This window comes from Schistocerca gregaria, chromosome X (genome assembly GCF_023897955.1).
Source record: "Schistocerca gregaria isolate iqSchGreg1 chromosome X, iqSchGreg1.2, whole genome shotgun sequence".
Taxonomy (NCBI): Eukaryota; Metazoa; Arthropoda; class Insecta; order Orthoptera; family Acrididae; genus Schistocerca; species Schistocerca gregaria.
This window is the reverse complement of record NC_064931.1, coordinates 123,701,760-123,716,201: the sequence shown is the minus strand read 5'-3', so window position 1 is coordinate 123,716,201 and position 14,442 is coordinate 123,701,760. Positions and strand designations below refer to the sequence as shown.

At 45.3% G+C, this 14,442-nt stretch overlaps 1 protein-coding gene across 1 annotated transcript in view; it reads left to right on the top strand.

Annotated features, from left to right (window-relative positions):
* The window catches only part of LOC126298997 (glyoxylate/hydroxypyruvate reductase A-like), a 108,359-nt gene extending 95,110 nt beyond the window's left edge, over window positions 1-13,249 (top strand). Inside the window, exon 7 of the mRNA XM_049990623.1 lies at window positions 12,923-13,249. Coding sequence (XP_049846580.1) covers window positions 12,923-13,054 — 132 coding nt within the window. The 3' untranslated portion in view covers window positions 13,055-13,249. The remainder of the gene's footprint in view (window positions 1-12,922) is intronic.
* Window positions 13,250-14,442: the final 1,193 nt, after the last annotated feature.

Here is a 14,442-nt window from a genome sequence, read left to right as displayed (position 1 = left end):
AAAAAATTGGTTCTTTTTAACAGTTTCTTCCGCGTCAAGAGTTAGGCCAAATTATTTGTTTAAATTTCTGATTTTTATATAATATATATATATACACACACACACACACACACACAATACTTTTGAAAAAACTGTTAATTACTTCGGTATTAATGAAGGGCTGGATTTGCTAACATGTTTCTGAATAGAGCCAAATAAATCCTTTAAGAATACTATTAGTTGTTCCTCCAAATGTGTATAATTAGTACAGAATGTATATTTGTTTATAAGTCAATAATAGACTTTAAGTTACAAAACGGTTACTGATTTCATCCTATAACCAAAGTTCCTGACTATGAATAGTCAAAATAAGTTAGATGTGGTGTTATATTCTTTAAAACTGAGGACAAACCTATCCCTGTTATGGAAATGCAGATTATACTCACATATGTTAATGTTAATTAATTAAAAGTAAAAAAAAAAAATTTTAAGGAGGTAGATGGCAAAACAAGAGGGGAAGTAAAAATATTCCAGATTGCTTTGTCACAAGTTCCATGAACGGTGGAATTGGGGGGGGGATGATGATGATGGAATATAGTGTGTGTGTGTGTGTGTGTGTGTGTGTGTGTGTGTGTGTGTGTGTTTTGCACCACATCTTGGCCCAATTTTTTCAAACTAGAGTGTTCAGATACCTAGAAGTAGACTCAAGCATCATTCTCAGTATTGATAAATTACCACAAAGTCAAGGCTTCACTAACAGTTTAAGGAAATGGGAAATGTATTACGTAGGTTAATGAAACATCCATCAAGAGTAACCATTCTGCAACACAAATAAAATTTGGTCGTAATTACACAATAAAATCCAGTAATGTCTTAGACAATAGTCTGCAGACGTTACAGCGGCCTCATTGATACAGTTACCAAACAAACTTTGTAGTGGAGATTCAAAGAAGTTGTCTGCCAGACATCCTGGCTGTATGTGTTACACTCACGGTAGTGCAGAGAGGAGCCCTATTACACTGAGGTGATAGAAGTTATTGGATAGCAATATGCACATATACAGATCGCAGTAGTATCACTTACACTAGGTGTACATGGGCAATGCATTGGCTCCCCCTGTGGGTTCGGGGTAAGAATAGGCCCACGGTATTCCTGCCTGTCGTAAGAGGCGACTAAAAGGAGTCTCAAACGTTTTGGCCTTGTGAGATGGTCCCCTAACGGGTTTGACCTCCATCCTTCTAAATTTTCCGAAGAGCGAGCCGATTGGGGAAGGGCGCCTTACAAGGAGCGATGTGTCCATCATGCATAGCCATCTCTAGCCAGGTTTGTCGTCATCGCTTAGCAGTCCCGCTCACCTACCATCTCTTGGGCATGGATTTGTTCTTGGGTGCAGTTTATTGCAGTCTGCTATGCTGTGTCGCTTTATGCGCCAATGACGATATTGGACTACATCCCCTGAAATCCAGCACGGTAGCCAGTCCGTTGTGGTGGGGCCGCCATGTACCCTGTTGGTTGTAGCCCCCTGACTACACAGGGATCGCTCTGCTGATGCCAGCGCCGTTAACTCCCCACGTATGCCAAGGAGTAGATGCCTATCTCCTTGGGGCATTGGGTCTCCCGGCAATGGCCATCCTGCCAGGTGGTCGTTGCTGAGGCTGGGTGGCGCCTGTGGGGAGGGCCCTTGGTCGGAGTAGGTGGCATCAGGGCGGATGATCCGCAATGAAGCGTGGTACATCATCTCTTGCTGGCGGCCAGCCGCCAGCAGTCTCTAAGCGTTCCAGGGCTCAATACAACGCAACTACATATGACCCCAAATCGTTCCCCTCCCTGGCTACGCCATGGGAGGAACGAAAGACTAAGGATGCCAGCGAACCATACTCGCCCCGCTACCTGGTGTGTACGAGAGCTGATGGTGAATCCTTTACATCTATGAAGCCTCAGTTCTTCGTCGAGCACTTAGAGGACAAGTTCGGGGAGGTGGAGGGCTTGTCCAAAATGCGCTCGGGCTCGGTTTTGATCAAATCGGCGTCCTCCGCCCAGTCCCGCCGGTTACTCGATTGTAACAAGCTGGGGGATGTTCCGGTTACAATCACGCCCCATAAGAGTCTTAATATGGTCCAGGGCATAATATTCCATCGGGACCTTCTATTGCAGTCCGATGACGAGCTTCGCGCCAATTTAGAGCGGCGAGGTGTTCACTTCGTCTGGCGCGTACATCGTGGTCCAAGGGATAAGCAGGTTGCCACCGGTGCCTTCATCTTGGCCTTCGAGGGTGATACTTTACCTGAGAAGGTCAAGGTGATGGTCTATCGTTGTGCCGTCAAGCCATATATCCCTCCCCCGGTGCGGTGCTTTAAGTGCTGGAAGTTCGGGCATATGTCTTCCCACTGTACTTCCAGCCTCACATGTCGAGATTGTGGACGCCCATCACATCCCAATACTCCATGTGCTCCGCCTCCCATCTGTGTAAACTGCGGAGAGCACCACTCGCCTTGCTTGCCGGACTGCAGGATCTTCCAGAAAGAGCGCAAAATCATGGAGTATAAGACCCTGGACCGCCTGACATACACTGAGGCCAGGCAGAAGTTCGAACGCCTCCATCCTGTTCGAATGACTGCCTCTTACGCCGCGGCTACTACTGTTATGGCCCCATTAGCTCTCCCTCAGACTGCCACCTCTCAGAGCCGGAATGCTACACCTGCCCCCTTGATGGTGGGGGGCACTTCACTCCCTGCTGCTCCTGCACTACCTGCCTCATGAGCAGCAACCTCCCAACCATTGGGGACATCAGTCCCCACTTCTAATCTGGGGAAGCCTCAAACTTCCCCGGCTCGAATAGCACGGAAAGGGTCCCTTGGGTCCCTTCCTTCCTAGGTTTCCGCCTCTGGGAAGGGTGACGTCAGCCAATGGAAGAAAAGCAGATCAGTGGCTGGTCGCAGGGCTTCCCGCTCCTCCTCCGTCCCGGAGACTGACTCGCTGGAGCCCTCCCAGCCAATGAAACCCAAGGACCAGAGAGACAAGATGAAGAAGAAGACCTCTAAGGCCAAGGACCACGCGGTGGCATCCACCCCACTGCTCCCTACAGGCTCTGCGTCCGAGGATAAGGTGGAGATCCGGGCGTCCGCTGAAGACCTGGATCTCGCCGGACCCTCAGACACCATGGAAGCAGATTGTACTGGTCCTCCATTGGTGGCAGCAGGTGACCCAGTGGCGTGATCTGCCTCCTCGGCCCCTTCATGCCTTTTTCGGACATGGACAAAGCGATACTCCAGTGGAACTGCAGCGCTTTTTTCCACCACCTTGCTGAGCTTCGCTAACTCATCAGCAGTCACCCTTTCCTCTGCATTGCCCTACAGGAAACTTGGTTTCCGGCAATGCGGACCCCTGCCCTACGTGGGTATCGGGGTTATTACAAGAACCGGGCAGCTTATGAGAGGGTATTGGTGGAGTCTGCGTCTACATCCTTAACTCTGTCTACAGCGAATGTGTACCTCTTCACACACCTTTAGAGGCTGTCGCTGTAAGGATGTGGACGCCTCAGCCTATTACTGTCTGCAGTTTGTATCTTCCGCCAGATGGTGATGTCTCGCGTCATGTGTTGGCTGCATTGATAGCACAACTGCCTCCTCCTTTTGTGTTACTGGGCAACTTTAACTCCCATAACCCCCTGTGGGGTAGCGCCGCGATTACTGGCCGGGGTAGAGATGTCGAGACTCTTCTCTCGCAGCTTGACCTCTGCCTCTTAAACACGGGAGAGCCGACATTTCAGCGTAGTCCATGGCACATTTTCGGCCATCGACCTTTCTATCTGCAGCCCCGGACTTTCACCATCCATCCACTGGAGTGTCCATGACGACTTATGTGGTAGTGACCATTTCCCCATCTTTCTGTCACTACCACAGCGTCACTCTTCTGAACGCCCCTCCAGATGGGCTCTGAATAAGGCTGATTGGGGCTTGTTCTCCTCTCTCGCCACTATCGCACCTCCTTCCCATGACGCCATTGATGCGGTGGTTCAGTCGGTCACCACCGGCATCGTTTCTGCGGCGGCATCTGCGATTCCCTGTTCATCCGGGTCCCCTCGGCGGAGGACTGTGCCTTGGTGGGCGCCCGCGATCGCAGAGGCGATTAGAGATCGCCGGCGGGCTCTTCAACGCCATAAGCGGCACCCGTCCTTGGAGAACCGCATCATTTTTAAACAGCTCCGTGCCCGAACCCGACGCCTTATTCGCCAACGGAAGCAGGAGTGCTGGGAACGGTATGTTTCCACCATTGGCGTCCGTATCTCTGCATCGCAGGTTTGGGCTAAGATTAGGCGACTCCATGGCTATCGGCCGCCTGTCTCTGTCCCTGGGCTTTCACTGAATGGAGTGGTGTGTCCTGACTCCGACACGATTGCAGACCGGTTAGCAGCGCATTTTGCTCAGTGTTCCGCATCTACGAATTACCCACTGGCCTTCCGCTCCCGGAAAGAGCGGTTGGAAAGTTGGAGGCTTTCCTTTCACACGCGCCACGCGGAGTCATACAATGCTCCTTTCAGCGACTGGGAGTTCCAGAGTGCACTATCTGCTTGCCCTGATACAGCTTCTGGGCCAGACCGCATCCACAGCCAGATGCTGAAACACCTCTCTGTGAATTGCCAGCGACGCCTCCTAGATGTTTTCAACCGCATCTGGGTTGAGGGTGTGTTCCCGTCTCAATGGCGAGAAAGCATCGTCCTCCCCGTGTTGAAACCTGGCAAGAACCCGCTGGAGGTGGACAGCTACCGCCCCATAAGCCTCACCAACGTTCTTTGCAATTTGCTAGAATGTATGGTGAGCCGGAGGTTGAGTTGGCTCCTCGAGTCTCGAGGCCTTCTGGCTCCGTCTCAGGGTGGGTTCCGTAAAGGCCGCTCTGCCGTCGATAATCTGGTCTCCCTAGAGTCTGCCGTCCGTACAGCCTTTGCACGCTGCCAACATCTGGTTGCCGTCTTCTTCGACATGCGGAAGGCGTACGATACGACTTGGCGATATCACATCCTGGCCACACTTCATGGGTGGGGTCTTAGGGGCCCGCTCCAGATTTTTATTCAGAATTTTCTGTCGTCTCGTTCCTTCCACGTGCAAGTTGCTGCGTTCCATAGTTCCTCCCGGGTCCAGGAGAACGGGGTCCCACAGGGGTCTGTCCTCAGTGTCTCCCTGTTTTTAATTGCGATCAATGGGCTCGCTGAGGCGGTGGGATCGTCCGTCGCAGCTTCGTTGTATGCAGACGACTTCTGCCTCTACTACAGCTCCGCTGGCATTGCAGTTGCTGAGCGCCAGCTGCAGGGCGCTATCCGCAAGGCGCAGTTGTGGGCTGTAGCGCACAGCTTCCAGTTTTCGGCCGCTAAGACCTGCGTTATGCATTTCTGCCGGCGTCGCACGGTTCACCCTGAGCCACGCCTTTACCTAGACGGTGAACCTCTTGCTGTGGTAGAGACGCATCGGTTCTTGGGACTGACGCCCGGTTGACTTGGTTGCCTCATATTAGGCAGCTTAAACAAACATGCTGGCGGCATTTAAACGCTCTCCGTTGCCTTAGCCACACCGGTTGGGGTGCCGATCGGTCCACCCTTCTCCGGCTGTATCAAGCGCTGATCCAGTCCCGCCTTGATTATGGGTGTGTGGCTTATGGTTCGGCATCGCCATCAGCATTGCAATTGCTGGATCCCATCCATCACTGCGGGATCCGACTCGCCACAGGAGAATTTCGGACAAGCCCTGTTGACAGCTTACTTGTGGAGGCTGGTGTTCCTCCATTGCGGATCCGGCGCGACCGGCTTCTGGCCGCTTATGCTGCCCACGTTTGTAGCTTGCCAGGGCATCCCGCACTCGATCGTCCATCTTCCAGACAGGCGGCCCCGGTCAGGGTGTACGATCGCGGTTCGCATCCGGGCTCTACTGTGTGGGATTGAGTTTTTTCCTCTCCCGCCTGTTTTCCAGGCCAATCTCCGTCTGCCCCCTTGGTGTGTGCACCGACCATGCATTCGGCTGGATTTGGCACAGGGTCCGAAAGACTCGGTCCCTCCTCCGGCCCTCCGCCGCCGCTTTGTTTCTCTCCTTGCCGAGTTTCCCGGATCTGCCGTGGCCTATACCGACGGTTCGATGGTCTCTGGTCGCACTGGTTACGCTCTTACTCTAGAGGATCATTGTGAGCAACGGTCGCTGGCACCCGGGAACAGTGTATACACTGCCGAGTTGGTTGCCATCTGTCGCGCCCTAGAGTATATCCGCTCCCGCTCAGGTGAGTCCTTCGTCATCTGTAGTGACTCCCTGAGTGGTTTACGAGCTCTTGACCAGTGCTTTCCTCGTTCCCGTCTGGTGATGACCATCCACGAGTCGCTCCATGCTCTTGCCCGTTGCGGCCGCTCCGTGGTCTTTGTTTGGACCCCAGGTCATGTCGGCATCCCGGGCAATGAGCGGGTTGACACACTGGCTAAACAGGCAGTGAGTTCACCGGCTCTGGAACTCGGCCTTATGGAGTGTGATCTCCTGTCGCTTTTGCGCCAGAAAGTGCTTGGTGCCTGGGGTGACGAGTGGCACACCCTGCCCACGCCCAACAAACTTCGGGTGGTGAAGGAGACGACCCGTGTGTGGCGCTCCTCCATGCGGGCCTCTCGGAAGGACTCTGTCGTCCTCTGCCGGCTGCGCGTTGGCCACACGTGGCTGACGCACGGCCATTTGTTGCGCCTTGAGGACCCACCGCTATGTCGCTGCGGGGCAGCTCTGACGGTGGTCCACATTTTGGTGGACTGCCCGCTTTTAACAGGACTCAGGCAGACGTTTGCACTGCCTGCTACCCTCCCTGCCCTTTTATGTGATGACGTTGCTATGGCGGACCTCGTGTTGAGTTTTATTCGGGCAGGGGGTTTTTATCGTATGATTTGAGTGTTTGTCCTTTTATTTCCTGTGTTGACTTGGGCCTTTGGCCTGTGGTTTTAAACTGTGGGTTTTAATGTCATTTGGTGGTTGGCTTTTCCTTATTTTCATGGTCGGCCAACCACCTTCACACTCGGTGTGATTTTAGTTCCGTTTATCTGGTCTTTGTCTGTCTTTCTTGTATTGTGTCGTCCCTTGTCACAGTTCTCCGTTTTTAACGACTGACAGTTTTTATTTCGTGTGATTTTATCGTGGAACAAGGGACCGATGACCTTAGCAGTCTGGTCCCTTCAATCCCACACCCAACCAACCAATGCATTGGCGAAGATGTGCTGTTGATTAAACTTGCTCTTCATGGAAAATAATGGCCATCTGAATTGAGCTTCTCATGTGGATATCTCAAAAGTAAATAATTCCAATGTGTGGACTAGCAAGTGTGGTTTCTGGATCAAAATCCTGTAGAGCACGCGTGGGATGTGTTGTAGACACACACTTCGTCCAGTCAACAGCCTTGTATAGTTCTTTGACTCCTTCACAGATCTTTCTCGGTAATGAGTTCAATTACTTTAGCCACCTCATGCAGAGAATGCCATGTCATTTTCAAAGGTATCTATTAAAATGTGCAATTAAATATTTTTCGAAATTTCTCACTTATTTTGAACTTTTCTAAGTTCATATTCTGGATGCTGTTTGTATGCCAAACTAGTAGAGATTTAGCTTTACCTTGAGCTGTAACCTGTTTAGGAAAAATGCTCTACTTCTTTGTTATCTGTTGTTTGAGGAATTGATGTTTGCCATCAGCTCTACAAATTTATTATTTGTTTTATACTAGTTTCATTGCACCAACCATGTTCACAGGAAGTGAATTCAACTTCCCATTGGATAAATTGAAAATCATCTGTCATAAAATGTTTACAGAACCACATATAACAGATCATGATTTTGATACCTGCACAAAATTAACTTTACTATGATTAAATGGAATGATTATTAAGGTAATAACATGAGAACTAACATCAGGTCATTGCCTTTTTTGTTTATAATACATGTACGTAACCCATGATGAGCACTCTAGGTAGTGAACATTATTAAGCAACGGTTTTTGTTTTCCCCCATTTCAACTATGCTTTAAAGAATTATATAGCACTTTAAGAGTAGGAAGGCTACAAGTATTGGCAATGACAAAAGCTTCAGATTCTCCACTGAGATATTTTTATTTGTTCCCTTCACACTACAGTTGAACCTCACTTAACGAGCACCTCCCATAACATTCAATTCACACAATGAGCAAAACAAATTGTAAAAAAATTACTCACTTAATGAACAATGTGTGACATCACCAACCATTCACATGCTGCAGGGGAAACATTCAACAACATGAACATCTTTCATCATCGGCAGTGACATATGAGCAATGTCCTTAGTATATACTGTATTCTGGGTTTAGTGCTCTTTTTGCTGCTATCTTAGTGCAGCTTGATAACACATTTTTCTAAACTTTTGATCACACAGTGTTTTTTGCGTGCAGATTTTAATAATCTTTGTCGCAATATCCCCGGAGATAAATCTGCAAGATGATGAAAATAAGAGAAAGAAAATTACCTTAGAAATGAAATGCAAAATCAATGAAAAATGCGAATGTGGTGTAAGCATTGCTGATTTAGCACGCACGTACGATCGGTCCACATCAACTGTTAGCACTATCCTCAAGAACAAGAACAATGACAAGTTTAAGGAAATAGATGCTTCAAAGGGAGTGACGAGAGTGTCTAAACAATGGTTTTGTATTCTGGATGATGTCGAAAGGTTGTTCCTCATATGGATAAATAAAAAGCAATTGCAAGGGACTACTATTAAAGAGAACATCCTTTGTGGGAAGGCGAGAATGATTTTTGCTGACCTCGAAGATGCCAGGATCATCAACTGCTGAAGAAGTTTTTAAGGGAAGCTGTGTGTGATTCGAGAACCTTAAGAGAAGAACTGGCATCCACAGCATTGTGAGGCACAGCGAAGCAGCCATCTCTGACACAAATGCAGTAGAGAACTTCATAAGCAACTTCAAGGAGCTCATAGATTCTGAGGTTATCGGTTTTGAATTATGGTGAGTGGGATCTAGTCTGGAAAGAGATGCCAAAGTGTACCTTTATAACAGCAAATCAGAATGCATTGCCCAGTCACAAGCCAATGAAAGACTGTCTCATGCTGCTATTCTGTGCCAGTGCAAACAGTGATTTGAAAATTAAACTGCTGCTGGTTTACAATTGAGAAACTCCATAAGCCTTAAAGAAGTGTAAAGTTCAGAAGAGCAGGTTAAATGTGATTTGGAGGTCCAACAAGGCTTGGGCTACACCTGATCCTTTTTGTGATTGGATCAGTGAAGTGTTTGGTCCTTTGGTGAAAAAATATTTGCTTGAGATGAATCTGCCCCTTCCATGTCTTGCTTGCTATGGACAACACACCTGCCCATTCTCCATGACTACAAAGCCACCTCCTTGAAAAATGTCAGTTCATCAAGGTCCAATTTCTGTCTCCCAGCACCACTCTATTACTCCAGCCTAGGAATCAGCAGATTATTTCCAATGTTCAGAAACTCTACTCTAAAGCACTCTTCAAGCATTGTTTCAAGTTGATTGAAACTTCCGATCTCACTGCCAGGGAGTGCTGGAAATATCACTTCAGCATCGTTGCCTGCATCAAGATGTTTGAAAAGGTGTGAGAAAGGGTTACTTCTGCTTGGAAGAAGCTTTCGCTGGAGTGCGTTCTCGAATGTGACTCTAAGGTATTTGAGTCAGTAGCTGTGGAGCCCGTACTCAGCGAGATTGTGTCTTTGGCCAAGAGCATGGGACTAGAAGTGGATAACAATGATATTGATGAGTTTGGGGAAGATAATTGCCAAGGAATGACCATTGAAGAGCTTATGGAGTTGCAGTGTGTTGCAGTAAGTTGTGGAAATGAGTTCGGAGGAGGAGGAGGAGGCGGAGGATGAGGTGGAGGTGGTAACAGCAAAGCAGCAATCTTCTGGTGCAATAAGAGAAAAGCTGAAAGCATAGGAATTGGTTGCTTCGTACATTGAAAATCGTCACCCCAATAAAGCAGTGTCTACGTTCACTACAAATTTATTTGACGATAATGATGTCTTTCATTTTCGCCAAGTGTTGAAGCTTTGGCAGAAACAAATGACTATAGATAGCTTTCTAGTGAAAAAGAATTAGTTATGTATCATGAATAATAAAGTATGTAATATTGTATGTATAATTTTCTTTGAGTAAATGGCATGAGTAAGATAAAACTTATAGTACTTTTTCTGCATGGAACGTGTTATCCTGTTTTACCTTAATTATGTGGGATAAATTGTTTTGTTTGACAAGTGTTTCATACTGTTACTATAGTCAAGTCCTGCTCCCCTCTACAAATTTTATCGCCCCCCCCCCTCTCTCTCTCTCTCTCTCTCTCTCTCTCTCTCTCTCTCTCTCTCTCTCTCTCTCTCTCTCTCTCTCTCTCACACACACACACACACACACACACACACACACACACACACACACACACACTCACTTTCCGCTATTACCAAATTGATAATACTTCGATGCTTCTGTGGATATGTCGTATCAACTAAATCTATCTTTTAGTCATATTGTGCCATAAATATATTTTCCCCCCAATTTGATTCAGTGCCATTTCGTTAGTTATCAGATCTATCCACCTATGTTCACACCCATGTTTCCCTTCTGTACAAGACTGCACTCCAGACAAATATCTTCAGAAAAGGGTTCATAACACTTAAATTTATATTCAGTGTTAATACATTACTCTTTTTCCTAAATGTTTTTCATACTGTCGCCAGTCTGCATTTTATGTCACCTGTGCATTCACTATCATGTTATTATTCTGTCCAAATAAAACTCATTTACTACTATTTGTGCTTCATACTTGCCTAACTCCCTCAGCTTACCTAATTCCCTCAACTGATCTAAATGATTTGCAATATGTGACAGATTTACAGTTTTTCAGCAAACCTCAAAGTTTTAATTTCTTCTGACTGAACTTCAGTTTCCATTCCAAAATTTTTCTCAATTTCCTACACAGCTTGTTCAGTGCATAGCTTCATAACATGGGGATTGGCTCTAACCATGTCTCATTCCTTTCTCCACTACTGCTTCCCTTCCATGTCCTTTGAATCTTATAACTGCAGCCTGGTTTCTGTACAAATTGTAAATGACCTTCCATTATATTATTTGTGCTACCTTCAAAATTTCAAAGAGTGTAGTCCAGTCCACATGGACAAAAGATTTCTCAGAATCTAGAAGTACCATAAATATGGGTTTGCTTTCCTTCAACCTGTGTTCTAACATAAGTTGTAGGGTCAGTACTCACTATAATTCAGGTCTGCGTTTTGCAGCTGTGGTATATTAGACAGATGCTTCGATCAAATTCACACCTATTAGAATCTGCATTGCTTATAATTGGGGTTATTACAATCTTCTGGAAGTCTGAGGGTGTTACACCTTTGTCATACCTTGTATACCAGATACAATAGTTTTTTCATGGTATGTTCTCCCAAGTTCTTAGTAATTTTAAGATTTGTCACCTACTCTAGATGTCTTGATCCAAATTAGGCCTTTCAGTGCTCTGTCAAATTCTTCTCACAGTATCTCACCTCCATGTATTTCCTCTTCCTTCTCCATACTATTTTCTTCAGGTTTATTTCCTTTTGTATTACACGTCCACATATCCTTCCACCTTTCAGCTTTCCCTTCTTTGCTTACTACTGGATTACCATCTGAGCTTTTGACATTCAAATAGCTACTTCTCGTTTCTCCAAAGGCTTCTTTAATTTTCCTATAGTTGGAAGATACATTTCCCATAGTCATGTATCCTTCTAAAGCTTTGTGTTTCTCCTCTTGACATTCCTGCTTTGTCATTGTGACCTTTCTGTCAATTTTCTTTTTCAGATGTCTGTTTTCCCAATTTAATATATTTTCCTTTCATCAGTTATATTCAGTAGTTGGTTCATTATCCAAGGATTTCTACTGAGTGTTGTCTTTTTGCCTGTTTGATCATCTGCTACCTTCAGTATTTCATCTCTCAAAGCTACCCAGATTTTTTTTATTGTTTTCCTTTCCTCTGTTTTGGTCAATCATTGCCTGATGCTTCCTTTGAAATTCTTCACATCCATTCATTCTCTCAGTTTATTCCACTTCCACCTTCTTAATTTCCTACCTTTCTTAAGTTTTGCTCTGCAGTTCATAACCAATAAATTATGATCAGATTCCACAACCATCCCAGGAAATGACTTACAGTTAAGGTATGGTTTCAAAATATCTATCTCACATTATATATCTGAAACCTTCTGGTGTCTCCAAGTCTCTTTCATTTACGTAACCCTCTTTCATGTTTCTTAAATCAATGTTAGCAATGATGAAACTGTGCTGTATTCTCCTGGGTGGCTTCCCCTTTTACTACTTTACCCCCACTTCATGTTCTCCTACTTTTATCTCACTTTTCCCATGACTGAATTCCCTTAATGATCTGAATAATTTCTTGTCTCTCATAATACATCCTTTGATATCTGTTGAAAACCAGTGAAGCACATAGACATAGGAAATTCTCTTATGTACACAATGAAGAAAACGGTGTGATGGTTATTTTGAGAACTATAGCTTCAACTAATACCATGCTTGTATTACAAAATGTTTTTTTTTTCTGCATATAATTCTTTGCGAGGAGTCATTTTATGTATTCCTTTTGAACATACGAAAATGGTGAATTTTTTATAATTTATTTGTGTGTGCTCCTGTGGTCCCTTCAGTTTGTGTTTTGCATTAGGAGGGATATTTGCCAATGAGAATGTACAGACCATGGCAAAGTTCCACCATAGCCTCATTTTAAAAGACTTCTGTATTTTATTAATATGTTTCAGAACAGTATTTCCTGTTTTAAATGTTTGTGTAACAAAGATACACTGTCAAGCAAATTTTTGACATGTAATCAATTAGCTGAATAACCAAAACTGTGAAAATTATACTGAGAGTGATGATTTTTTGCAGGTAACTGTTACGCCTCATATATCTGGTATTTCCCGTGCCAAAGACATTGTCAGACGCTTTATGGAAAATTATGAGAAGTATAAAAACAACAAGCCACTACTAAATGTTGTAGACTTTGATAAAGGCTATTAATATTAAAATCTTCATGTTGGAGTGTAAGTTATAGTTTCAAATGTTCATCATCATCTACTCATTTGTAATAATTCATAATTTCGTGTGTGGAAATGTTCAATAAATACCAAAGCTTCTTCAGTCACAAAGTGATGACCCTTGAGTGTGATAAATTTGTGATGCATTAAGATTAAATAAATTTTATTTTACTGTAAACTGTATGAAATACCTTATTTGTGTTTACCCACCATACATTGTATTGAGATGTTTGATCTGTAGAACTGTGGCTGAAATACCAGCAACTCACTCCCTCCGACAGTGATTCAGATTTTGTGCTTAGCATGGACATGGGCGTGTCAGATGTACCAAGGCTTCAAGCGGTGGCTGCAGGCCACCAATGTAAGGGGAGCCACCACCGAGATATGCACATCACGTGGCACCACGTGGTGGCAACTGTTTGTCACTGAGCCTGTGGCCCATGCTCACGGCTTGGTGCATTGCTTGCTGTATTTTGTTACTGTTTTGTGTCGTGCCATTATACAGCCAAGTTGACCTAGTTTGTTTTCCACTCTCGAGTGGTAACTGATAGGAACTGTTGTATTTCTATGCTAACTTCACTTCGTCCCAAACACGTTAGTGTTTCTTTCAGTTTGTGAACTCAATCTATTGCAAGCTTATAGGAACTTGTGTTTGTTCCCTGTGGTTTGGTGTACCCACCAGAGCAAGTGACAATAAACAGTCTATCTATGCGATGAAGAATAGAAAACTGGCGATGAGGAACTTGTTCATCGTGCTGTTTTGTGTAGCAAACCATGGATCCTGAGTTTATCAAGTTGTAGCAGCAGCAGTTGCAGCACCAGCAGCTGGGACAGCATACGTTGCTTTTACAGTTTCTCCAAAAGCAACAACAGGGGGCAGCTGCTGTTTCTGCACCTCCCGCTTTACCATTTACTTCCTTCAAGTAGGCAAGTGAGGGTTGGGAGGTATGTTAACAGTGTTTCAAACTGCACTGCAAGCAAGTAAAATTTATGATCCTGAATGCTATTGTGTACTGTTACTGTTGTGTAGTAGTAAATTGCACAAAGTGGGGCAAAAATTACGCCCACTCTTGGCCCCCGTAATTTGAAGTTTGCAGTTTCCTGCATGTCTTTGCAGCCAGACTCAAGTTCAATCAGCATGTTAAGCAAAGTAAACAATTCTATCTGCATGGGCTACTGATTTACAAGACTTAGCTCCTGTCAAAATTATGGTGTGCAGATTACTTAATTTGGGATGTTATCATCCACCTGGCCCCACATTATGAGGTTAGTGGAAAGACTTTAGAAACATCTAATCCTACTTCGAGTGAGGTTTTAAAAATTGCTTTGGTATATGAAGTGACTGCCTCAAAACAAGTTCTGTTCGGTGGT